At 51.9% G+C, this 26964-nt stretch overlaps 1 protein-coding gene across 3 annotated transcripts in view; it reads left to right on the plus strand.

Annotated features, from left to right (window-relative positions):
- The window catches only part of PTPN5 (protein tyrosine phosphatase non-receptor type 5), a 52983-nt gene that overhangs the window by 9992 nt on the left and 16027 nt on the right, over positions 1-26964 (plus strand). The window contains exons 2-4 of one of the 3 annotated variants that reach the window (XM_073904872.1): positions 3359-3517; positions 4721-4810; positions 10719-10795. In XM_073904872.1, the coding sequence (XP_073760973.1) occupies positions 4791-4810; positions 10719-10795 (97 nt within the window). In that variant the 5' untranslated portion in view covers positions 3359-3517; positions 4721-4790. Of the gene's footprint in view, positions 1-3358; positions 3518-4720; positions 4811-7122; positions 7155-10718; positions 10796-26964 lie in introns of those variants that run through there. The other 2 variants (XM_025879272.2, XM_073904873.1) reach the window with 2 other exon arrangements.

Consider the following 26964-nt stretch of genomic DNA (forward strand, 5'->3'; position numbering starts at 1 on the left):
GCTCCTAGACAAAGTGAGCTAATGATGTCTTTTTCACAAGGTTGCCGCAAGGGTCTAATTAAATAAGGCATTGGAAAGCATGCGGCACATAGTAGGTACGCAGCTGATATTACATTTGAATACAGGAGGTCAGCCCCATTTAAACCTTGACTCTGGTCCCGTCTGGGTTTTTGTTTTTGTTTTTCTTTTTTTTCCTTCCCATTCCATATGACACTCTATTGTCTCTCCTGGCAAAGGAGCCTCAGACCCAGCCAAGGTTTCCAAATGTAGCCTCTGCCTTGCCTCTCCCAGGCTCTGCCTCTGACTCAGTTTGTCTAAGTCTTTCACCAAATCCTAAAGTGCCAGGGTCTTCCCAGCCTGTGCTGTCACTGCCTGGGCCAGGCCTGAGCACAGAAGGGTTAAATGAGAGGCCGAGGCTGGGGACTCTGGCCAGGACTAGACCTCATGATGGGCGTGGCAGGAGCTAGAGTTCTCCCTGGCTGCAGGGGGAGCAACCGTAGCCCTGAGCCCCGGCTCTCCCCTCTGTAAGTGCGTACAGCCCGATGAGAAGTGGTTTCATAAGCGTGAAGAGCAGAGCAAATGCCAAATGGGACCATCATGGACGATCCAGAGCAAGGCAGAGGCACAGGTAGTCCAGGCCAAGGGGTGGCATCAGGGACATCTAGGGCTGAAACCGGAGGCCTTATAGACACCAGCAGCATGAAACCATTTGTGATCAGGGTGAGTATGTGACCAACACAGGCGAAGTCAGAATTCTCGTTCCACGTGGACTGGGGAGAGCTGCAAGAGTGGATAAGGCCTCAGTCCTAGAAGGCAAATGACCAAGACAGAGACTCTGCCAGGGGCATCAGGCGAAAAGCCAGGTGCTGGGGTTGGGCCAGTGTCCGAGCCAGACAAGCGACAGTGAGACTGAGTGTTGTTACAACTCTCAACAACCGTCATATGAGCTAACTCTTACGTAGTGTACTCTGGCCAGGCATTCCTCTAGGAGCTGGATGTTTACTCATCCCAACAATGGGATTTTAAAGATGAAACTGAGGCATAGAGAGTTGGAGTAAAACTCCTGATCTCCAAGACGGGCAGCCTGACCCCCTCACATTCATAGCTCGATATCAGCCATCGCGGGACCATTTACACCATGGGAATCGGCAGATGCCACTAATCAGGGCTTTTAAATTTATTTATTTATTGTTCTGAGAACCAGTTTATTAGCACATCATAAGACTCATCCTAGAGTCTCCATGGACCTCATCTGTATGGGGAAAGAAGAGCTGTATTAACCGAGAAACAGGCAACACCTGACGTACAAGATAAATTGTGTATACAAGATAAACAGCTAACATTTCAAGGGTCTTTTTTTTTTTAAGATTTTATCTGAGAGAGCACATGTGCATGAGCAGAGGGGGAGGGGCAGAGGGAGAGGGAGAAGATGACTCCCCTCCGAGCAGGGATCCCAGGATCCTGAGATCATGACCTGAGCCAAAGGCAGCCGCTTAACCGACTGAGCCACCCTGGCGCCTCTCGCTTAACATCCTTAAGAATCCTTTGCTGTGTAGATGGTTATTTCCATTTCACAAGGAGGCAAACTGAGGCATAGAGAATTCAAGTATCTTGTGCAAGATTGGGTAACCGCTGGGGGATCCTTTGTTCATACTTGGGCAGCCCTATCCCACAGCCTGTGCTTTGTGGTTTTTAATGAGCCATTTATTCATACTCAGTCTCTAGCCTGCTTTTAATTTGTCTTTTCAAGAAATATGTCTTGAACCTATCTGCCAGGTGTCAGATAGAGTGTAGGCATGGAAAACGGGAAGGTCCGTGTCAGAAGCTGTACACTTCGTGGTTTAAATAAAGCCTGGGGTTGAGGCAAACTGAGTTGGAAGCCTGGTTCTGCCACTTACCAACTCTGTGACCTTGAACAGTGACTCAGTCCCTCCAAGTCCCAATCTCTGCATGTGTAGGAGGATGATCCCTGTGTTTAGTTGATAGGGTTATAGTGAGAGATGAATGATGGAGAACATGCCCAGCAGTTGGCATGGTCTCCAGCACACAGGCAGCACTCAATCCAAGAGGGCTGAGGGGATTCTAGACCCCAGGTTTGTGTACAGATGCCCCATGGGAATTGGAGTTACAGGCATCAATAGATCATTTCTGAACAGAGCAGTAAGAAAGGAAGAGGGAGTACCCAGTTCTTCCCAAGGGAGTCAGGGACGGTTCTGCTGAAGAGGTGACATTCGAACAGGATCTGAAAAGGGTGTTCGAGAGTTTTCCAAGCTGGGAAGGGGAAAGGGGGGGCTTTCCCAGTGAAGGGAAAAGTACATTCCAAGGTATTACAGGAAGGAGTGGGCATCTAACCCAAGGGACATACCAGAATACCCTCACAAGAGGTGTGATCATGCCTTCATGTTTGTGAGTGTTTTCTCCTCGTACACTAAACTCTGTACCTGGGTCTTGGCGGGGGGGTGCTGTTGAGAGAGGGAGCAGAATGAGTGTTTTCAGAGTGTTGGAAAACAGGGTTGAACCAGATGACCTTTGAACTCTGAAATCCTGCTCTTCGATTGATCTTATTGGGGGCTCACCATTCAAGTAGGACTGTCCGCAGCAGATAGTGAACATGGCCTCTGTCAGTAACTGGCTGGGGTGGGAGCCGCCCTACACACTTGAAGATCCAGCGGCCTTTGCCAGGCGGGCTCCGTGGACCAAAGCCTTGGTGCCCTGCCACTCCACCGCCATCCGCCTCATTAAATCCACTTTGACCACCAGGAAGTTGGGGCTTGACCTTAAGGAAAGGCCCTTAAAAGTCATTAAGTTCGAGTCCCTTGATTTTAGTTGGCGTTGCTGAGATGCAGATTAGAGGAAACGGCCGGCCCAAAGTCACAAGGTGGCCTTGGACAAAAGTCCTGGGCTGCTGGGTCCTTGGCCCGGGAGTACGTTTGTTGCTCCAGTAATGGGACACAGCTTCCACCATCATAGACATCCCCCACCCAAACCAGTCTCCCAAGGAGGACTCTCTGGGCTGATTATTCGAGTGGAGAAACCTGAGGCCACAGTCCAGGGCAGGATTTCCAGGCATTCTGGGCCTGGGGAGAGCACACAAAGCTAATGGCCCTACAGCAAGGAGCTCCTTGGGGGCCCTGGGCAGGAGGACAGGCACGCCAGTGTCCGCCTCTGGCTCCTTCACCAGTTTGCCCACTGCGTGAGCCTGGCAGAATCCCTTCACTCCCAAGCCTTAGTTTCTTCATCTGTAAAATGGGATGCAGCCTAATAGACATAAAGCGAGGATCTTTTGTTAAAAGAACAGGTACAGCACAGCTGCTGTAGTCTGCTGATTGATTCATGCTCACTCTCTTCCTACCTTCAGAGCACTGTTTTCAACAAAGGTGGAAAGCCAGAAGAGAAGAGCGCTCAGGAGCATGGGCGGTGAGGGGCAGATCTGTCATTACTAGCTGTGTGGCCTGGGGCAGGTCACTTCCCGTCTCTGAATCTCCATCTTTCCATCTAGAAAACGCAGGAAATGAAAGTATGTTCCTCCTAGGGCTGTTTGAAGACTAAGGTCTGCCCCACGTTGGGAGGGTGGGGAGGGAGATGGAAAACAAGGAAGAAGACCACGAATGAGCATCTCCATCAGTGTCCCTGTCCCGCGTCATGTTCCCTTTTCACCTGCCCCTCGTCACACTGAATTTTTTTCCCATCTCTCGAATGTGCCCTGTTTTCTCTTAGCTTCAGGCCCGTTCACATGCCCTCCTTCTGCCTGGAACAGCCCACCCGCCCCTCTGTCGTTCCGTAGCTGCTGAGCCTGGCTCCTCATTCATGGCACACCATAGATTTCCTTCCCGGGAACATTTCCTGAGGTCTCTGCCTCATTAGGGACCTCACCGCGGCCCCCACAGCACCCTACACCCTACACTTCTCCTTCAGACTGGCAACCTGTGTCACCATTGCCTTTTGCTGACCTGCGTCCTCCCATTAGGCCGTGAGCTAGAGTTCACCTGTGGCCTGCACATAGGAGCTGTTTAGTAAACACTGGTTGAGCAAACAAATGTTCCAGTCTCTGGGTCTGACTCACATGGAAGATGGGAAACTTTGTGTTGCCCGAAGCCCTCTGCAGGTTGGGCCTCTCCAGCACCTTTCCACCTTCCCTTCTGTTGGGTCTCGGCCACACCCATGCCCCAGTCTCCCACCAACAGAGCAGGATGGAGAAGTCATCATTTATCTGGGCACATCCCAAGCAGAGAACACTCAGACCCTGTGTTTGGGATCCAGCACACTCCAAGTTTACAGCCTGCTCAGACGTGGGGACAGATGGCTGGACAGTGGACAGCTGGGCAGGGAGGGTAGGCAGCTTGGCAAGATGGAAAGAGCTGTGAACTAAGCATTGGGAGATTGGGGCTCAGAGCCTGTCTGTTCCCCCAACTTTGCTGAACACATCAGTCTGAGTTCTCTGGTAACCAGCAACAGAAACGGACTCTTGAGTCATTTAGGCAGAAAGGTATAACACAGAATAACAGGGAATAGGCCTGTAGTCTTGGGCCTTCCCTGTGGCAACAGACAAGTAGGGCACCCAGAGAAGAGAGAGTTGACTCCCAAAGGAAATTTGGATTTTGTTAACTGCCTGAAAACTGCCGTCCATGCTGTGTGACGTGAGGTGAGGCACCTGACCTCTCTTGCCTGAGTCTCCCATCTGCGTGTTCTAAAGCTGGCCTCTCTCCATTCACATCTCCAGTGTGCTTTTTGCTGAGAAGCCTCCTGCCCTGGCCCCCGATGGCGCCTTTCCCCATCCGGACGCCTTGGGAATGAATTATGAGGAAGCCAGGTGAGTAGTGTGTGGGGGCTCCCCTGCCGCTCACCCCACTGAGGAGGCCAAGACCTCTCCACGTGCATGTGTGGGGACACGTGACTCATCTGCATGAGGTAGTCAGCCTCATCCTTTGTCTTCCATGAAACCAGCATGTCCTTGGCCCCTGCATGCTGAATATGCTGCTGAAAGTCGAGCCGGCATTATGGGCCTCTTTCTGGTCGTGGTCTGGCGTCTTCCCCAGGTTGGGAAGCTCCTAGCTAGAGTCTGTCCTCCCGGAGACCCCCCCAGAGCCACTAACTCTAAACGCTGCCACTGTCTTCCACTTGAACTCTACCGTGTATCAGCAAGCTCAGGTCCTGAACACCTGGGATGCAGAGGTGGCTGAGGGGGTGGGGATGCTCTCAAGTGACTGGAAACCCGACGGGGGAGGCAGGTGCATAAACAGGTAACTATAGCAGCAGAACAAAGTAAGAGACAGAAGTAGTGAGCCAGGAGTGTGGGAGCCCCGAGATGGGAGAGTTTGATTCTCCCCAGGAGATCAGGGAGTGCTCCACGGAAGAGGAGATGTTGAGGATGAGTAAGATTTGGCAGGAGGGAGAAAGGAAATTTCAGGCTGAGGTAGCAGCGTGAACAAAGGCCTAGAAGTAGGAGTATACGGGTTTGATTCAGGGAATAGTGATGTCTGGTGGGATCAGAGCTCTGGGAGGGTGGTGGGAGCTCCATGGTGACAGTGAGGGGTGTCTCAGCGGCCCTAGAACCCCAGGAGCATGAAGCCCGAGGTAGAGGGCATGTCTGCCTGGGGTTGGGTCAAGAGGTTGCTGGGGGCTCAGGCTCCCACCCAGGAGTAAGCCTTCAGCATCTTAGTTCCTCCTAGCCCCTCACCTACCCAGGAAGAGGGTGCAGGCTCCTTGGCCTCCCTCCCCAAAGCTGTCAGCTATTTCTCTACACTAGTCCCGGGCAAAACTGGCATTGCCTGCTAACAGCACCCACCCATCCTACTTCACCCCCCAGAGAGCGGTGAGGTGCTCCCAGCCCATCCCAGACGGGCCTCTGCTAGAATGCTGATTCACCCAGCCCACAGCAGGTACCTACCTGTCCTGTGTCTCCTCCACTCGCCATGCGTTCTAGGAAGGTGAGGCGGGCTGGTCCAGGTCCAGTGTCCAGCAGCCAGCAACACGGGGCTCCCCATTACCTTCACACCCGCACGCGTGCGCGCACACACACACACACACACACACACGTGAACAAGTGATTGTGATGCTATTCGGGTTGCCAGGGGTCTGACCACCTTATTTGCTAGACGAGGCTTCAGGGGCCCAGGATGAGAGAAGATTACCCAGGCATCAGCATGTTGGGAGCAGAGTTTAAAGGAGAGGTTTGGTTTGGCGCAGCACACTGTTCATAATCGCCAGAAGGTGGAAGCAACCCAGATGTCCGTGGCTTGGTGAATGGATAAATAAAATGTAGTATATCCACACAGCCGAATGTTGTTCAGCCATAAAAAGGAACGGAGTACTGATCTGTGCTCCAACCTGGATGAGCCTAGAAAACATTGTGCTAAGTGAAAGAAGCCAGACACAAAAGACCATGTAATGTATGATTCCATTTATATGAAATAGCTAGAACAGGCCGCCCCATGGGGACAGGAAGCAGGTTAATGATTGCCAGAGGCGAGGGGAGGGGAGAATGAGCAGGGGCTCCCTCATGGGTCCGAAGTTTCCTTTCGGGTGATGAAAGGGCTCTGGGCCCCGAGAGTGGTGGCAGTCATACAACATGGTGAATGGGTTAAATGCCACGAGATTGTACACTCTCAAAACGGTTAAAATAGTGCATTTTTCTCTTAGGTGAATTTTATCACAATTTAGAAAAAGGAGTAGTTTGGGACCAGATCAGATGCCACCGGGCAGGTCTAATGTCCATTCCTCAGACACATGCCCCTGGCCCCCCATCCATTATAGACCTCCCCCGCCCAGGCCAAGGGTGGGGGCGCCTCTGACACCTCAGTTCAAGTCAAGCCCCATGGTCAAGTGGAAGAAGGCTGCCCGCTGAAAAGCCAGGATTCCTGGCAGTGAGGACTTGCTGATGTGCCTCTGAGGTCTAGCCCCCATCGCTTCCCATCCCACTGACCAGCCTGCTCCCTCCAGCTGGTGCCAGATACATCTCAGACGTCTGCATTGCTCTTGCTGTCTGCACCGTGAAGGAGGTTCTTTCCCTTGTGACCCATCATCCATCTAGAAACATGTTTAGGAACCAGCTCTTATCTTCCCCTTGCAGAAGACTTCCCCCCCCCCCCCCGCCCCCTCACCACAATCTGAGCTGAGCTCCCCAAGGCATCGCGTGAAGACGTCGATTGAAGCAGGTGTGGGAGCAGCCGTGTTTGTGTGTGTGTCTTCCCGAGATGACTGGGAGCTGTGCAGGGAGGGGCCTGGTGGTTCATCACTGTATTCCTAGGACAGCTCCGTGCCTTGCTCACAGGCAGTCCTCAGCAAACGCTTGTTGAATGAGGCAGTGGCTTTGGGAAGGTTCTGTCCCCGCCCAGATATTCTCCATCAATGAGGGAGGGACAGGCTGGGTAATCTCCAAGTCCTTTTATCTTTTATCTCTGGGGTTCTCTGGTTCTAAGAGTAGCGTGTGGTGGTGGGGGACAGCCCAGCAAGTTGCTGTGTTTTCTGATCCTGTTGCCCAGCTTCTAAAAATCGAGGAGAAAGAAGGAACCTGCAGTAATCCACTGCAAGCAGCTATTTCTGCTCTTGGTGGAGAGGAGAGAGGGCAGTGTCCAGAGACTGGGCTTCTCCATCCAGCCTGAATGGACCATCTCTTCTCTTCGGAAATCTAATTAAAACCCTCCCCTGAACAGCCTAGCCATGCAGGTTTTGGCTCCGGTTGCCCGGAGTCCTTCAACTACAAGGCCAAGGGGCGAACTCTTGCTCCATTTTCCTCTACGGATGAGAGGTGCTACTCTTTCTGCTTTTCTGATTATGAAATTAGTCATTTTCTAGGAAGCTTATTTATAGAGTCCGCTGCACACATGCAGCGCTGAGCTATTCTGAACACGGCTTAGGGCCTGGGAGGCTTAAGGTGTGAAAGTAGCTGTGAGTCACACATGGGTCCCCTTCCAGAGGTATCTGGATACCCTGGTTACCTTTCTGCACCCAGCCAGGAGCCAGCCTTCATGGGCTGCCCTCCAGCCAGGGTGCTCTTCACAGTGGAGAGAGAAAGCTCAGCCTCTCAGTCCCCACGGCCACCAGTTTGACAGAGTACCTGGAGCAGGTCCGACCTCCATTCTGTGCCCTCTTTTCCTCCTCTCCTAATTGGGGGCCTTCCGGATGTGTGATTCTGTGCCTGCTCTGGACAACAGCTGTGGAGGAGGGTTCCAGGTGGCTTCACAAAGACCTGCCCACGAGGCAGCTCAGATGATGACCATGTTTGAGGTTCCTGATGTTTCTTTCAAGGAGGTCAGGGCAACATTCACGGATTCAACAAGTATTTACTTATTTATTTATTGAACACCTACTATGAACCAGGCACTGTGCAAGGCTTTGAAGATACAATGGTGAATAAAACAGAAATGGAGCTTGTAGTCTAATGTTAATCAAACAATGGCATATATGAAAATGAAATTTCAAACTGTGTCAAGTGTGTGAGTAAAAAGTACTAGGAAATAGAGGTGGAGGGACTCTCTAGGCAGAGAAAAAAGCACGTGCAGAGGCACTGTGGAGAAAAGAACCTGTCCAGTGCAGCTACAGTGCCGAGCACAAAGGGAAGGGGGTATGAAATTAGGTTGGAGGGGTATACCGGGGTCAGATCATGCAAGACCTAGTAAAGCATGTTACAGCATTTCTGTCTTTGCTCTAAGTGCAATAGGATGCCACTTAAAGTATTTTTTACTTAAAGGATTTTTTTAAGAAGGTTATATGATAAATGTTCAATTTTGAAACAGTCGTCTCTAGCTCAGGCCTGCCCCATCCAGTTCTGCAGGTTATAAACTGCACAACCTATGAAGCCATATGTGTTGGAACAAGGTGGAGAATGTTCTAGGGGCAGCCTGAGTGAATGCCAGAGACCAGTTAAAAGACTGCCAAAGTAATCTAGGCAAGAGAGGCTGGCGTGGACCAAGATGTAGGTGGCGGAGAGGGAGAAAAGTGGAAGGATTCAGGAGACACTTAAAGGGCCTTGAAGATAGCAGCCTTCTCTCTGCAGGAGAGCTGGGCTCCAACGTTTGGGATTCTCAGAGCCCCTGCCAGTTGGAGTGAGGAAAAGATAAAATAATGCAATGCCAGTTTAGAGCAGAAGATGTCAGAATGAAAATGGTCACCCTTAACTCTGCCTATCCTTAACTGTTTCAGGTCTGCAGCTGGGCCTAATATGGGCCTCAGGACCAGTCTGAGAGGCAGGATGGCAGAAACAGTGGGCAGAGAGGTAGTTGACCTCTTGAAGTTTGTGGAAATATTATGCTGGCAGTGCTGTATTCAAGTTTCTTTCGGTTGCTAATTTCAGAAATCAGATTCCACTGGCTTAAGCTAAAATGTTGGAATTTATTGGAAGGACCCTGGAGCATCTCATGGTTTTGATAGACAAACTCAAGACTCAGGATGGGCAGGAATGAAGCAGACCCAAGGCCCATAGCAGCAGATGTTTTTGGACCTTCTCTCCAGGACACTGTGGCTACCATGATTTAGAGCCAGCATCCGCAGACTGCAGGCCCTCCAGGACGCATTTGAAAAGTGCAGGGGAGAGGATCCGCTTGCCTCAGCCTGGTTGGTGTGTCTAGCCCTTGATCGGTCAGCTACTGCCAGGGGTCAGAACATGAAGGGCAGGCAGAGTCGCTGGAACCCATATTTGCATATCAGGCCATTTCCAGAGTAGGGGAACCCCCTGTGAGCTGCATAGTTGCCCCCAGGGTGTGTCTACTCTGCTGATACTTCATGGGGTCTAGCTGATCTCCTGCAACCTTTTTCCAGCTTACGGGGTAAAGGAGAAAAGCTAGACCCCAGTATAGTCCTGGAAAGTGCCCTTATTGGCTAGAGAGGGTTTTTTTTTTTAATATTTTATTTATTTATTTGACAGAGAGAGAGAGACATCGAGAGAGGGAACACAAGCAGGGGCAGAGAGAGAGGGAGAAGCAGGCTTCCTGCTGAGCAGGGAGCCCAGTGCAGGGCTCGATCCCAGGACCCTGGGATCCTGACCTGAGCCGAAGGCAGACGCTTAACGACTGAGCCACCCAGGTGCCCGGAGAGGGGGTTTTCTGATGCCAGAAAGAAATAGAACATTTAGAATACACAAAAAATATATATACCTACATTTTCTAACTCTTTCTGGAGGAGAGTTTTGCATGCCACTTTCCACTGCCTGAGGCACAAGGTACTTGCAGGCCTTGAGGAGCTGGGCATAGACGGTGTGTGACCCAGACCTCTCTTCTTGCTCACCTGCGATTCAAACCTACAGGAACGAGGAGGCAGAACAATAAACACAACAGTGAGCGCATAAGCCTGGAGTCCTAGACTGTAATTTCATACCCAGCTCCACCCTAATGAGCTGTGTGACCTTAGGCAAGTTATTGAACTCCTCTGAGCCTGTTGATCGATCCCTATTCTGGGGGTCACGATGAAGACTTAGTGTGATGAAGTTTGTAAGTGCTTTGCACACAGTAAGGCCTCCCTCCATGGCAGAGGGGATGGGGGTGACGATGGTTGTAGGGCATTTGCTGCTCATTATTGCACAGGGAAAACGCCTGCAGAATTCTGCTCCCGCCTCTGCAGCTTGACCCTTCTGCAGGTTGGTCCTCCTCCTTGCTCCCTCCCCCGCCACGGGGTAGGGTTATTCAAAGGGACACAGTGTGAGCAAGAAAGCTTTTTATCCCTGTTCAGGGTTCTGCCTTGATCCCGGCTGCACGGCATCATCTGGCATTTTTCATCCGCTGCAGGAGTGCGAGAGAGAAGCACACGGCCGATGACTCCGAGGGAGGGACCCTGGACATGTGCTGCAGTGACAGGCTGCCGGGTGAGTCTGCCCGGCACCCAGGGGCCCCAGAGTTCCCCGGGCACGGAGAGCGCCCCGGATGGCCCGCGCTGGAGTCGAGCCCGCTTAGCTGTGAACTTGCTCCGGGGCGGGGGACTGACTCAGCTGCTCACAAGGTCTTCGTTTAAATGAGGACTTGTTTTTCTAATCCCTGATGTCTCTCTGACCTGTCATATGAAGCTGCTCTGGGCTCCCACGGAGGGAAGAGCAGGCAGCTGGGGGTGTGCCGGGAGGGTGGAGAGAGGGGTGAGGAGCTGGGGAGTCCAGGGCTGCTGGGCCCCTGACCGCTGAGCAGCAGGGTGTTGGGCAAGACTTCAAGAGGTAAGGCGAGGGGACGCGGACAGCCCAGATGTGGCATGAGCCGAGGGTGGGTGGGCGATGGGGAGAAAGTACCTGCCAGCCCTGTTGAGAGCCTCGCTGTGAGGGTCAGTGCGTGCTGCTTGAGGCTGATTGGCCGCGCTCGCCACCGCCACAGAGACCTTACCGCGGCACTCCTGCCCGGGGCCCGTGGGGTGGCAGCGTGTCCCAGCTGTGACCAAGTACCCAGCTCCCAGAAGGAGTAAAGGAAAGGAGGAGAGGAGACAGCTGTAATATTCGTTTTCTTTTTATAAAACTTTTTTTCTTATAACAAATACCCACTGTAGAAATGATAGAAAATAAGACAAATGAAAAAAAAATTGTTGTACTCCCATAACACAATATTCATTTTCATCTTCCCTTCCAATCCTTTTGGTTCAAAAACAGCCTTTTGAATGCTGACTTTGAAGTCCCAAACCTGTAGCTTGTCAGAAACCTCATGATTGGCAAGGAACCTTCGAGTGGCGTTTTCAGTGACACTCTTTAAGACAGACATTGAAAACACCTAGGTATGACTCTAAAACGATGACTCCTTAAAATAAGTGGTTATTTTACTCCCACCATGAGCCAGTGCCCCAGCTACTGATGAAGCTTCTTCCTCAGGCCTGCAGGTAAGGATTAAGCCCTTTGGTGCAGTTCACGCCATGTCCAGTAGGAGGTACCATTGCTCAAAAACATTTTGGAAGGCCTGTTGAGCTGGTCTAGCGTGGGTGTCATCTTTCAGGGGGCCTTGTGGGGACCCGCAACAGCTAGCTTCAAGAACAGAATTCTCCAAAAGGGATGTGAGAGCTGTCTGTGAATATATGAAAGGCTGTCCTGTGGAGGGAGCAGCAGATTCATTCTGTGTATCTTACAAGGCTGGCATAAACCCGATACGCAGAAATTAAAAAGAGACCTGTTGGCACAAGGGATCCAGAACTTACTTACGTGCTTTCTTTTTTTAAGATTTTATTTATTTATTTTGAGATATATATATAGAGAGAGAGAGGGAGGGAGAGAGAGAGAGCATGAGCGGGGCAGGGCGGGGCAGACTCTCCGCGGAGCAGGGAGCCCGACATGGGGCTCAATCCCAGGACCCTGGGATCATGACCTGCGCCAGAGGCAGACGCTTAACTGACTGAGCCATGCAGGCGCCCCCAGAACTTTCTTTCCGAATCTGAAAGCGGTCCACTCGTAGAACTGGGTAATTCAAGAGGAAGAAAATGAGTGTTCCATCACTGGAGGCATTCAAATATTATCTGGATAGACAGTGGAGAGGAAATTTCCACAATGGGTGGGAAGTCAAAATGACATCAAAAGTCCCTTTCAACTATTAAACGTTCCGTGATTCAGATATGAGTCATAGAATTCAGAGATGATTCTACGGCCAGGGATGGCCCAGCGGCTAGAAAAAACCCACGGAAAATAGGACATGATGTATAGGGAGTCCAGAGAGTTGCATGGTGTGAAGGAAAGAGCACCGGCTTTGGCATTTGGGTCTGGCTTATAGGTTCTGTGTTTATGGACAGGTCACTTACCCCTGCTGGGCCTCTGGTCCTCATCTGTAAATGGGAACAACAGCAATATGAGTATTTATCCTCACAGCAGTATGAATATTTATCCTCACAAGGATTAAAAAAATATAATTACATAGGCATTCATTCCACAGATACTCTTTGAGCGCCTTCTCTGTGTCAGGCATTATGCTAGGTGCTAGGAATCTAGTGGTATATAAAACGGGCATAGTCCCTGCCCTGCTTTGAGCTGCTTCTGGAAAATGGGGTGGAACCACAGGAGAGAGACTACAGCAATAAGAATAATATATGAAATTTCAGCCCTCCCCGAAAGCCAGCAACCAGCTTGGCAGGGAAGAGGAGTATTGGTCATCTCCAGCGGAGCTGGTACAGTGCCTCCCCTGTGCCAGGCACTGTTCCAAATACTCTCACATGTACGTCTCACGAATCCTGTCCCCTGCCCTAAGACGTTGGTATCGTTTCCTGTCCCCATCTTCTAGCTGAGAGGACCGAGGCCCAGGGAAGTGGGGGAGTCTGTCCAAGGTCACTTTGCTAGTGTTTGGTAGAGTGAGGATTCAGTTCATGCTGTCTCTTTCCAGAGCCCATGCTCCTGGTCACCTCCCCATTCTGCCTCCACTGTCACCATGGAGCCACCACCAGTTTCTGGCACTGTGTAAACTGAGGCAAGAAGAGCTAAGGTGTGTCTGTCCCTGGGGAGGAGTCTGGAGGAGATGGGCCATGTCCCCGTGCCTGTCCCCATCTGGGTCCGTCCTGCCAGGGGCTAGGCCAGCTCTACGCCCCTCTAGACTCCCAGGATGCCACCGTCATGTGATCTTGTAATCATGTTTTGCCTGTTTCCTCCACGGGACCGTGAGTTCTTTGAAGGCAGGTGCCTATTTTGTCCTCCACGTCCAGTCTTCATTCACTCATTTCTTCATTCACTGGATGACTGTTCATTGAGTGAATCCCTGGGCAGGGCACTCTTGTAAGCACTGAACCTTGTAAGATTCAACAGTGAACCGAGCTGAGAAAATGTCCACCCTCACAGGGCAGTGTCGTGTGCTGATAAAGAGCAGGGACTCTGGACCTGGGCTTGGTTCCACCCTTTACCCCGGAGGTGATCATGCTCCAGTGACTTAATCCTTCTGTGCCTCCCAGTTACAAAGTATAAGCACGAATACTATTTACAACCACGTAGAGTTGTTGGAGGAGCACATGAATTAATGGAAAGCTCAGAACTGTACCTGGCACATAGGTAGTTTGATCTATAAGCATTTGCTATGTCGAGAAAGATAGACAAGGAATAAAATAAATAAGTAAAATATTTAGGATGGTAGATAGTAGTAGGTGCTGTGGAGGAAATTAAAACCAAGAAAGAGGGATGAGAAAGGACGGGGTGAGGGGGTAGCTTTGTAAATAGGGTGGTCCTGGAAGCTGGCTAGGAGGACGCTTCCATAAATGCTCATCAGCCAGAACCACCGATCTGAGCAGCAACTTGGACATGAAAGGAGGTATAAAGGCCGAGAGAATCGGGGAGCAGGGCCTTTAAAATGAACCCAAGGGCACTGCAAGCAGTTGCATAAGGATGGTGTAAAAATACAGCCATCAAGAAATCTCCCCCCCTGCCCCCAGCTGTCTTCCCGCTGGGCGAGATGAGGTGGAGTGAGGGCTAGCCTTGCCTGAGTGACTCACGCCTTCCCACAAGCACCGCCAGGCAGGGGCGGCGTGGCCGCGGTCACCTGGACCTGAACCAGCACCAAGCAGGTCACATAGACCTCCCAGCTTGAGATTTCTGGGTGAGCACCTCCTCCGGCATCGCCAACACCCCCGGGCAGCTGGGAGGCACGCTCACTCACATCCCCGGGGCGCTGCTCGCATGTGCTCACACGCTCGTCTCCGTCCTCACTTGTCCCAGCCCCGTGCGCATGTATGCGCATGCACAGACCCACACGCAGCTACCCAGGCACACGCCCCGTCTCGCTCTGCCTCTTGAAGCTCCCTGGGCGCACACCCACTTGAAGCTCATGCACCTGCGAGCTTCCTTCCCCTTGTGCACTCGGGATCTCTGCTCCATGGTGCCATCATCCACGCTGATCTGCCTGCTCTGTCCTTCCTGCTTCAGGTCTCTCTCTCTTCCGCAGCCAGGTCCCTTCTCATGTACACGTGCAGACCAGCGGGCACACTCCTTCCCTCCCATTCTCTACCCTTTCCCCAGGCCCTCAGCTGCACGTAGTCTCGTGCACCCCACTCTGTGCACACACACACATACATTTTCCTTCTCCCTCGTGCACACGCTCTCTCACACGGGGTCCCTCTCCTCTCCTTCTCGCTCACCCCCCAGTGCTTGCCTATTTACTTGCTCACAGTCACCCAAATACATTTATACATTCAAACTCACACTCCCCCCGCCTCTGTGTGTAGGTGTTCATATTTGCAAGAAACCAGGCAACCCTGCTGATGCCGGGGCCTCCGCTCCTTCCCCAGCCAGGACCACTGCAGGCCCAGCCTCGAACCCGTGGCTTCCTTTAGGGTACAGGTCAGAGGAAGGAGGTAGACAAGACCATAGGAGGTGCTGGGGATGGCATGACATCACCAGGTGTCGCTCACACTGTCTCCAGCGGGCAGGCTCAGGGGCTGGCCTGCTCCTAACATTTGCAGGGACCACGGCCAGACTGCAAATGAGGCTCCTGGTGGTGCACCACCCTCTGCTAAGTCCTGCACTGCAAGGGCCCTTGTGTGCATGCATGTGGGCACGTCAGTCTGTGGGTCCACACGTGCTCCACATCCCACCCCAATTGCTGCTCCTTGGCCACCCCTCAAATCCAAAGGTACCCAAGCAGGAGGCCACATCCACCCTCAGAAGGGTGTACCTGCACCCACGCAGGCTCCAGGACATTTGGGCAGAGAGCTCTGGAGTCCTAGTAGCCAGAGCGTGGCCTGGAAAGGAGAGTGTAGGCACACCTCCTAGCCCTGTGGAACTCCTTGCCCCCTAGGGACGGCGTGGCCAGAGGAGAACGAGCTCGGTCTGGGTGTAAGGACAACTCTGGTCTTAGAAACAAGGTGCTCCCATAGCATCCTACAGCCAACAGCTGGCTGGAGTCATGGGAGTCACCGCCACCCTGAGACGTAAGTGTATCATGATTAGCCAGCTCAGTGCAAGGTTGTGAGTAGCTACTGAAGGCCTGAGTAGGCCATTGCCCATTCGGTAGGAGCAGCTGGTGTCCTGGTGACTCTCCTACTCACTCCCACTTAAGTCCCAGTGCCTTCAAGGCTACCCTCTGCCCAGCCCTAGGTTCTAAATCATCATGGATATCAGCCTGACCCTCTTTTGAGGGGGACAATGTCTAGGTCTCAGCAAGAGACCATTGACCATCCTGGGTGGCCTTTTATAAAGGGGATGCCATTTTTTTTAAAGATTTTATTTATTTAGATATCAGAAAGAGAGAGCATGCGCACACAAGCAGGAGTGGCAGGCAGAGGGAGAAGCAGGCTCCCCATAGAGCAGGGAGCCCCATGAAGGGCTCGTTCCCAGGACCCCGGGATCATGACTTGAACCAAAGGCAGATGCTTAACCGACTGAGCCACCCAGGCGTCCCAAGGGGATGCGTTATTGAGGAAATCCTAATCCCACTCCGCCTAACCCTGACCATGATGGAGGGTCACCTCTCAGCTTTCCCGGCTGTCCCTTCATGACACAGACAAGATCTTGGGCCAGAAGCCAGCAAGGACCAATTGCAAAGCCCTTTTATCCATTTGACAAGCTTTTATTGAACATCCACTCTGTGCCCACGCCTGGGCCAGGCTGTGGTGACACAGTGAAGAGCAGACCCTGGTTCTTGCTCTCAGGGAGGCCAGAACACCACGGAAGGGTGTACCCCTAATGCAGCCTTATCTTGAGGGGGGGTCAGGGAAGGCTTCCCGGAAGAAATGGCCTTTCAACTGTGACCTGAAGGATGAATAGGGCTCTGGCTCATATCTTTAGGAACCAGCTATCAAAGCATTTTAATGAATAGGTTAACATCCTAATGGGCTTTGTCCCCGTCTACTAACTCTCGTTCTCACAAAGACTCTGGTCAGGGCCTGGTACTTAGTACTGGTTCAAACTTGTCTGGGAGCAAGTGCAGGAGCCCAGATAGACAAACAGAGAAGACAGGCCTGGTTATAGTTGTATTGCTGAGGGCTCACTGAGTGTCAACACTCAGCAGCTTAAGTTCTGTTGACTTTTCTTTCTTTGTATCATTGGAGTTCTGTTTTCATTCAGAACTTTTAATGCATTTAGGAAGGCTTATTGTGGCTAGCAGTACAGTGAATTGTCTTTGTCTTGAGTCTTCAGAGTGGGAATTAAAGAAAAACAAAACACCATTTGGATGTGTTAAGCACCCTAATTGGAGAGCATTCTGTAATGATACCATTGTATTGAGAAGTACCAACCCAGGTATCCACTGAACAGTGATGGTAGAGGTTAACTCTTCTCAGATGCTAGGGCAGATGTGGAAGGATGAACCCATCTAGCTGAGTCTTAGGATGCTGTGAGGAGGCAGACAGATATGGGTTCAAATCCCACCTCTGCCACTGATCAGTAGCATGACCTTGGGTAACTTACCTGACTGCTTTGAGTTCCACATTCTTCACTCTAAAATGAGGTGGTACCATGATAAGACTTTTGTAGAGATTTTGTGAGGATTAAATGAGTTGATGCATGCTCAGTGCTTCTTCCACAATGCTCTGTAAGTGCTAGCTAGTAATGAGGGTGAGGATTGTTCCAGGATATGGAGTGTGCATAGAAAACCCTTCAGATATTCCCAAGGGCCCGGGCATCAAGTTGCAGTCCAGTCCTTCAGCAGTGGAGTGGATGGTATAGCTCTCTGGGTCTTTCTTGACTGCTCGCCACAGGCCTGGCACCTCACAGAAGCAGCACAGACAGGCAAGAGTGTTGTCTACGTGCTGAGTCAGGCGGGGAAGGGAGCCAGGTTTGCAGGAGAGGACAGTCACCCATTTTCCTTCACCACTGTAGAAATGGTTCTGATATTCCAGGGAGTTACCTGGATGTGTGATATGACCAGAGAGTCTTCACAATGGGAAGAAAGGCTGTCTGCCTCCACACAGGTTGATGCTAAAGGTCTTTCAGACAAATGGACATCTGTGGTATCCCTAAGATATGCAGTGACAGATGCTGTCCCCTTTCACCTTGCCTGGCCCAGGGACCCTCCAAAAACATCTCATCTTGGGGCACCAGGGTGGCTCAGTCGGTTAAGCGTCCGACTCTTGATTTCAGCTCAGGTCATGATTTCGGGATCATGGGATCAAGCCCCACACTGAGCTCCCCGCTCAGCATGGTGTCTGCTTGATATTCTCTCTCCTCTGCCTCTGTCCCTTCCCGTCCCTGCTCTCGCTTCCTCTCTCTCTCTGTCAAAATAAATAAATGAATAAATTTTTTAAAAAGAATATTTTAGCCATTAAAAAAAATTTCATCTTTCCATTTGAGCTCATTTCTTCCTTTCAAGTCCCAGCCACTTCTTTTGGTTAATCTATTTGCTACCTAATAAACAGTCTTAAAACTCAGTGAGTTAAAACAACAACCTTGGATTTGCTCATGATTCAGAGGGTCCTGCAGGTCTCAGCTGGGTGATTCTTCTGTTCAGGTGGCTTCAACTGAGGTCACTCACTTAGCTGTATTCACCTGGTGCTGGGCTGGGATAGAAGGCCCAAGAAAGCTTTTCTTACATGTGTGGCCCCTCAGTGTGAATATCAGGAGCCGGGGGGGCGGGGCGGGGATCATTAGGGCACCTTGGAGGCTGTCTGCCATGCTGCTGAAAAGTTGAATCCTTGAAATCCAAAGAGACATATTCTAAGGATACGTCTATATACAGAATGATTTATGAGGGAAAAAAAATCCACCCACAAAGAAAGAAAAAATACCAGAAAATATGTCAAAAGGAAACCAGTGTCTTTCTCAGCGTGGTAGGATTATGGATGACTCGAGTTTCCTTTATGCTTTTATGAGGGTTTTTTCCCCTCATATTTTCCAAAATCATTTAAAAAACGATCAGCCACCCCAAGATATTCATTAGTCCTTGCCACGCAAGAGTGGTAGTTGGAGGTAGTAGGGGCCTTGTGGGGTGAGTCATGTTCCTCCAGGTTGGGTGGTTCAGCCTGGCAGGCCCAGAATCTCAGGCTGACCCAACCCCCAGGATCTTAATGGGGGTTAGTTAACCCTGTGGGGGCATCTGTGGAGACAGTCACCAAGCCCTGGAATCCCCCCCCTCCCCCAGAGAGAGCCAACACAATGACTCGAATGTCATGTTGGTGAAGTTGCTCAGAAACCCTGGGGTCTCTTTGGCAGTTGGCTCTGCTTCAGCCAAGTCCATGAGCCTTTCTCCCTACAGGGGGCGCCAATTCCCAAGCAGCCAGAGCCCGCCCTGGAGAAAGCCATGTCCCTCTCTCCAGCTCTCTCAGGTCGGGGGGACCCAGACCAGATAACAGGCCTTCCCTTGGCTGTTGTTCTTTTGCCATCTGGACTTGGCCCAACTGACAACTTGGTCATTTTGTGTCCTGTTTCCTTGGGGGAGGCAGGGTGATGAACATTGTAGGTATTTGCATGGCCCCATTGTCCTCAGTGGTCTACGAGAGGCACTCTCTGGTTCTGTTCGCTTATTCTCTGCCACTGCCATAGTGCTCCTCCCCGTAGTTACTGTGTTCTAAGGTATTTAGTGTGTGTGTTTTGTTTGTCTCCGTGTGCTCTTGCAGAAGGGGTGGTGAGGTTTTGTGTGCACGTACTTTTAATCTCCCCACTTCTCCCACCCCTGCCACAGAGAGCATAGGCTTCCATGCCCCCTTAGGGACTGTGTGAGAATTCCCTGGAGCAGAACCACTGGTTTCCAGACTTCTGCTTCCCAGGCCAGTTGCAGCAGAGGATCCGGGAGAAGCTGGAACAGAGATAAGTAGGAGTAAGGTGGTGTGCGTGGAGGCTGAGGCGATAAGCAGGGGCCAGCACATGCTGGGCCTTTATTGTTGACCATGACAAGGAGTTTGGTCTTTATCCTAAGAACAAGGTGAGACCATTGAATTTGGTTAAAGCAGGGGCTCAGGTTTGTTTTTTAAAGATAGGTGCATCTTTGGCACCAGCAGGGCCCTTAGAGACCCCTGGTCACACCCTGAATTTACAGAAGGCCTCCGAGGCCCACAAGGCAGCGAGAGGTCCAGGGCCCCACAGCCCAGGAGAGGCAGAACGAGGACTTGCCACTGCAGTCTTTTGACACTTTACCAACATCGTGAGCCTCCCTGGTTGCAGAGGGCCAACCCAGGACTGTGGCCTCTGAAGGTGTGGGATCTGTGGGCGCTGCTGTCCTGGGGAGTCTTGGGTCGCTCCTGCTCCCTTCTACCACTGGACTTGCCTATACTTCTGAGGGCACTGACCAGGGCCCACCAAAGAACCCCAAGCCAGGACCCAGGCTTCTGCTGCCCTGGGGCCTTTGGCCTCAGCCCTTCGGATGCCGGCCGGCAGCCCCTGTGAAACTTCCCGTGCTGGCGTAATGAGCGAGAACTGAATGGAGGCGTTAAAGACACATGTGTCAATCCTGGTTCTGCCTCTCACCCTTTGAACCTCAGTTTCCTCATCTGTGAAATGGGCGGGTGGACCAAATGCTCTCTCAAGTCTGTCCTTTCCTCCTCATGCGTTTTTGTTGGTCAGAGTCTCAGGCACTTAGGACCTCTCATACCCCCTCGCCCCAGGGCCTCTCTGTCTGTCCTTTTAGTTCTCAGCGTGGGCAGCTGGGGGCGGGGCGCACCCTCAGAGTTTCATTGACCCTTTGCACCCTTGTACTTCTGGGCCTCCGCTCCGGAGAGTCACAAAGAACTAAGCCATTGTTTGCAGCAACAAAGCTGTTTGCAATTTCAGATAGAACCATTTTATTATATCCCATCCAAAGATTACTTGAGTTGTGTTTTGTTTTGAACGCTTGTTAGCATTCTGGATTTAATGAACTGGCAGAGACGACACTGCTCCCCCCCCACCACCACCCTGAGCCCATGCCCACTCCATCCACCGACCCCGGTTGCCAGCCTACAGCCTCACAGCCTCTGCCCACGTGGGGTCAGGGCATCCACTGTCCTCCTGGGGTGCTCACCTGGCAGATGAAAGGGAAGTCCTTACTGCTGCCTCTCCCTCACTCTCCCCTCCCCTCCCCTCCTCTCCTCCTCCTCCTCCTCCTCTGAATTGTGCTACTATTTACTGAGCATTCACCATGTGTTGGGCACCAGACTAAGCGCCTTGCATGTCTTACCTTATGGTATCCTCACAATCCAACAGACAAGTCTTACTGTATCTGTGGTCCAGAGGAGAGAGTAAGTCACTTACCCAAGGTCACAGAAGGAGTAAATGGCAAAGTCAGGCCTCAAACCGAGGTTTGTGTAACTCAGACTTTTGCCACAAGCCACTACAAAAAGCTACATCCCTGGAAACAGCCACTTTGGGGAATAGGAAGAGCTATTACAACACACAAGAGTTGGGTCCTGGAGATATTTCTTGTTACTTCAATCGGACTGCTGAGAGCGTTCACCCGGGGGTCCCATTCTTGCCCCCTGCCATGCCCCCTTCCCTAGCACAGCTTCTCAGCTGTCTGCAGACAGCCTCCAGCACCCCCGGCCCACCCCACCTCCACCTGGCCCTCTCCAGACTGAGCATAGGACACCTGAGTTCCCAGACTTCTCATCTTCATCCCAAGCCCGCTTTTCTCTGCCCACCCTGCCCTTAGCAGGGCCTCCCCACCCCCGCCCTGCCCCCATGCCGGGGTGTGATAGTGCTGTGGGAGCACTGTCCCCTCTGTCCTAGAATGGACTAAAGCTCTTTCCCAAGCTGACTCCCCCTGATAGGCAGGAGGAAGAAGCAATGGAGACCCAGCCAGGGGTGGGTAACACAGGGTCTGGTTAGGAAGACAGATGCTGGAGCCCAGCTGCCCGGGTCTGAGGCCTGGCTTGGCCTTCCATGAGCCGTGGTGGCCTTGGGCAAGTCACTGAACCTCCTAAACTCCTATTTTCCTGTCGGTGAAAGAGGACTGTCCCCTTACCTACCTCCTGGGGTGGTGGTAAGGCCTGAATGAGTGGGTATTGGTAAAGCCGTCGCGGGGATGCTTGGCACTGTGCCTAGTAGGCTGGTAAAGAGAATTGGCTTGGAGGACACCGAGCTTGTGGAGCCACAACCTCATGCCCACAGGCTTGCACTCTGTGTCAGTCTGAGAACCAGGGTCCCTAGCTTGAAGCAAGTCACTGAGGAAAGTTCTGGAGAATTCTGAATCAGACAGAAGGGAGCATAGTAGAGCTGCCCCCCACCTCTTTTGTGGTACAGATTGCTCGCCTTGCTTGAGGTGAGCTCCCAGAACATCATAGTTCATTTATCCCATGGGGCCTACGGTGCAGGTCCCCTCCTGCTGCATTGGCCTGTGTGCTGAATGTCAGGGTTGAGGGCTTCTTTCCAGTATTCAGATTTTCCTGAGCACCTACTACGTCTGATGCATTCATTCTCTCTCGACTCACGCTCTCTCCGCTCTCTTCTCTCTGGCTCTCTCCACAAGGCAGCCTCAGGGCAGCTAGATGTTTTTACATGACTCCTGAAAGTTTCCAGAGCATGCATCCAGAGAGAAGCAGCAGAAGCTACATGGACTTTTCTAACCTAGTTTCAAGGGTCAGACATCATCTTCTGCCACATTCCCATCTTTAAGGCAATCATCCAGTTGGGGAGGTGGGGGAGGGGGGAAACGGGACATTCTTTCTACTACCCAGCGATGGGAGGAATGTGGAGGAATTCACAGATGCGTTTGAAAACCACTATAGGAATCTAGTTATACAGGGATTAAGCAGCCCACCTGAGTCATGTAGCTGATAAATTGTGAGCACCCATGTCCTAGTCCAGAATCTTCTTTGGCCAGAGTCGGTTTCCTGTTCCCAAGCCATCCTGCCTGGGGAGTGCAGCAGTGAGCAAGACTGGGGCCTTGCCCTCAGCCAGTTTACCATCCGAGAGTTCGGGCTCGAGGCCAGCCCGGTGCTTGCCACTGCGCTGCCTCACTCTGGGGGTGTACCGGCCTTCTTGCTTGCTGATCAGCAGGACTGATGAGGCGGAGGGCTTGTGGGGAGCCAGTGCCAACTTCTAGAACCCCACACCCACCATCAGTTTGCCTTTGGCCAGCAGGGCTAGATATGTGTGTGTGTGTGTGTGTGTGTGCACGCCAGGGCTGTTCTCACGCCGAGGAGTCCTGCTGGTCAGCATTAGGATCGAGACACAAAACGTCCCCAGAGCACAGAACAGGTGCTTGATGAATGTTTGTCAAATGAAAACATTATCTTGGTGAATCTTCTCACCTCCCAACGCATCCCCTCTGACTCCTGGTTTGCATCCTACACACCTCCCAAAAGGTAGCGGAAAATGGAGGCCAGCACTCTGGCCTCTCCCGGGGAGGCCAGAGTCCTGGCCCATCGAGGCCAGGCTGTCTCTTTCCCCAGGCATGGCTGAGGAGTGTGTTAATTGTGGTGGCAGAAATGGCTGGTTAGGCCTCTCCTTCTGGACTCTTCTACCCCTTCTCCATTCCCTGGGGGCACCTACTTCCCCTGGTTCTACATTCAGGGCTTAGCCAAGCAAAATCTCAGAATAGGCTCGATTGGCCTGCCCTGCCTTGTCCCCTGGTGGGTTTCCGGAACTTTCTGTGGAATAGCAGAAAGATCATGGATAGTGGAGGCCCACAGACCTGGGATCAAATGCTAGTTCTGCTGCTTCCTGGCTCTGTGACCCTGAGGAAGCCACTTTCCCCTCTCTGGTCCTGAGTTTGCCCCTCTGAAACTAGCAGACCAGACCAGATGCCCCTCAGGGCCTGTCAGGCTCTGACCGTCCCTGGTTCTAAAGGTCTGGTTGGGACTGAGTGTGATGTTCCATGGGTTAGGGCCCCCATGAGGATGCGGGCATGGCTGGGAGGTCACTCGTGGCCACGTTTGGGAAAGGAGGAAAAGCTGAATGGGACAGAAGCTCCTCCGTCATGTAAACAGGAACAGGCCGAGCCAGCCTTCTGCTCCAGTTCCGGTGGGCTGGCAGCCCGCGCACTCCGAGGATGAGTCACGGACAGGAGCCGCCAGGGTTCCGGAGCTCCGGCGGCACCAGCCCCAGGGCACACAGTAGCTGCAGAGTTTAATGGTGGGATTCAGGCGCTAGGTGATAGGAGAGGGATCACAGTGCTTCCACATGCCCCAGGTAAAATCTGAAGGCTATTTGCTTGCAGGCCTTACCCAGGGTCCCTAGAGCTTTGGCCCAGGATACCGAGCGCCTGCCTTCCAGGGCTTCTTCTTGCCACGCCGTGTAGCCTTTGAGGAGCCACTAACCCCGGGGGTCGGGGGGGTCAGGCACAAATGCTGCACCACCCCCACCCCCACCCCCTGCAGCTGGGTAGTGTTCAGGATTCCCCCCAGACCCAGAGACTTCCTCCCTCCCTCCTTCCCAGGCTCTCACCACCTCCCTCCTTTGCTGCAGTGAGCCCTCCTGATAAGCAATATGGCAAAATGGAAAGATCACTCTTGTGTCCGGAAGCCTTGGGTTGGAATCCCAGGTCTTCGCTTACTTGGGCAAGCCATTCGGCCTCTCTAAGCCTCATTTGCGCGCCTGGAAAATCCCCTTCACCCTGCGCAAGACGCAAGCCCAGGAGGAGCCCGGCGTTACATCGTTGTCAGCAAGCTGCCTCTGAGTCAGGGTTTCATGCGTGGCAAAGCAGCTTCCTCGCTGTGAACTATTGAAAAGCCAGCCTTTGACACAAGCAGCCGCCTCTCACCCACAAAACGACAAAACGGGGCTGATGATGCTGATGTCTACCTCACAGGGCTGCCGAGGGAAGCAAACGCAACTGCGTGTGCAGAAGCACTTTGGCAAGTGCGCAGACCCTGCCCGGGGAGGTGGTGGGACCATGCCCACAACAAGATAGCCCGTGGCAGGGTGGGCAGGGCAAGGATGGGAGCTGACATCATCTCAAGGAGCTGGACCAGAAGCCGAAATGACAAATGGGGCCGGGATCACGGTGGTGCCTGCAGGTGGAGACTGTTTCGTTCCCTGTTGTGTCCCCAGAGCCTGGCCCAGAGCTCGGCAAAGTGTACGGTTGGTGCTCAATCAGTGTGTGTTGGACTCGTGCCTGAATGAACAGAGAGGAAAAGAGAGACCACAGGGCACCTGGCAGTCCTGAGAGCCAGATGAATCCAACTGGTGGGTATTCACTGAGCGCCTGGGAGATGCTTACCTTTCAGAGCAGGGTTTACTGAGAAATTGTTCTGAGCAGAACGCAGACATTTAATTCAGGAAGATATGTTTTCAAAAACACAGTATATGCTGCATGTCATTTCGGAGGGGATCCACAGACGTCAGGTTAAGCACCTGTGATCTCGGGGGTGGGGAGCAGAGGTGTGTGATAGAAAGCAGTGGAAGTAGGGGAGCTGGAGAACAGGCTTGGGAACAGACTCTCTTTTCGTCTCTGTTCATTCAGGCACGAGTCCAACACACACTGATTGAGCACCAACTGTATACTTTGCCGAGCCCTGGGCCAGGCTCTGGGGACACAGCAGTGAACAATGAAAAAAAAAAATCACCTCTCATCTCCCCCTCCTCCAAAGAACTGTTAACATCTGGCTTCTGTTCTTCCCATTTACCATGTCCAGCATTTATTGAGCACTTACTGTATGCCAGGAGTTAGCCATGCCGCATGCTTCACAAGCAGTATCTCACATTAACTTCTCATCTTACGATGGGCATTTACCACCTTTTTATACGCACGTTTATACTTTCCTAATTTTTAAGGCCAAGGAGATTATACTCTTTTGTCACCTTGCCTTTCTCTATACCATCGAAATTTCCCTCCATGATGTTAAATATTCATTTACTGAGTCTTTTATAATAGCAGCATGATGTTTTATTGCAGGCAGGTTCCACGCTCCTCAGACTGGGGTGTGTGTACCCCTGAGGGCAAAGTCACAGGATAAATTGTAGCTCATTTTCCTGAAGGAGAAATTTGACTTGAAGCTTTGGGAGGGGAAAAAGCCCATTATTTTAATATCAAAACAAGTACAGATACCCATAGCATAGAACCGAGAGCACCCATGAATTAAAAAAAAAAAAGCAGCAAGATCCAAAACCATGTGAGCTTGCTGTTATTCTCCTAAAGACCCACGTCCCCCCTTCTGTGAGGATGGCAGAAACATCTGAGAAGCACCAAGTTCTAGTTCAAGCCCCTCTTTTTACAGAGAAGGAAACTGAGACCCAGGGAGAAGGGGGGATTGCCCAAGGCCCACAGTGTGTGCATTGCAGGGCCAAGCCAGGTGACCTCTGGGCCCTGGACCCCTCCCACCCTTCCAAATTTGGCATCACCCTTTGACTGCATTTTCTGAGGGCGTGGGTGGAGACCTTGCCACTTGAGCAATCAAGCCTCTGTGTCTCAATCATGGAAACTTCTGGCTTCCTGCAGGATCCATCCTTGGCAGCATCTTTTTCTTTTTCACCTTGCTGGCCAGGATCTGAGCTGTGTGCTCATGTAGGTAATAGGGCCCTACATAGGCAAAAGTGGGTAACCTTAAAAAGTGACTCCCCGCGGTGCCTGGGTGGCTCAGTCATTAAGTGTCTGGCCTTCAGCTCAGGTCATGGTCCCAGGGTCCTGGGATCGAGCCCCACATCGGGCTACCTTCCAGGCGGGAAGCCTGCTTCTCCCTCTCTCACTCCCCATGCTTGTGTTCCGTCTCTCGCTGTGTCTCTCTCTGTCAAAAAAAAAAAGAAAAGAAAGAAAGAAAAAGTGACTCCCCCAGCACTTGGATTTTCCACTGAATGCAGTGGATTATGGGCATGTATCCACTGGTCTGTCTTCCCTATGAGGCTGGGAGCCTTCCGGAGGCAGGAATTATGTGCTAACATTATTGACATTTATTGAGCACCTACTAGATGCCAGGTGCCATGTTGAGTGTTTCATTTATAGTATTTACAGTCTTCATCACAGCTTTTCAAGGAATGTATGATCATCCCCAGTTATCTGGTAAGAAAACTGAGTGACTGGTTAATACTGGCCTACCATCATGCACTCATTTGGTGTAAATATTTATCACAGACTTACATGTCAGGACTTTGCTAGATGCTGTGGACAGTCATGATGAACAAAGTGGACTCCACTCCTGCCTTCATGGAAATTACAAACAAGTGAGAGAGGTGATATTCAAGAAATAATTTCACAAACCACAGCCAGAGCCCATCTGTCTGCCTCGGTTTGAACCCACCTCGATGACTTCTTAGCTAACCGA

The sequence above is a fragment of the Callorhinus ursinus genome, unplaced genomic scaffold (assembly GCF_003265705.2).
Source record: "Callorhinus ursinus isolate GAN/ISIS: 27379988/994484 unplaced genomic scaffold, GSC_fseal_2.0 scaffold21, whole genome shotgun sequence".
Taxonomy (NCBI): Eukaryota; Metazoa; Chordata; class Mammalia; order Carnivora; family Otariidae; genus Callorhinus; species Callorhinus ursinus.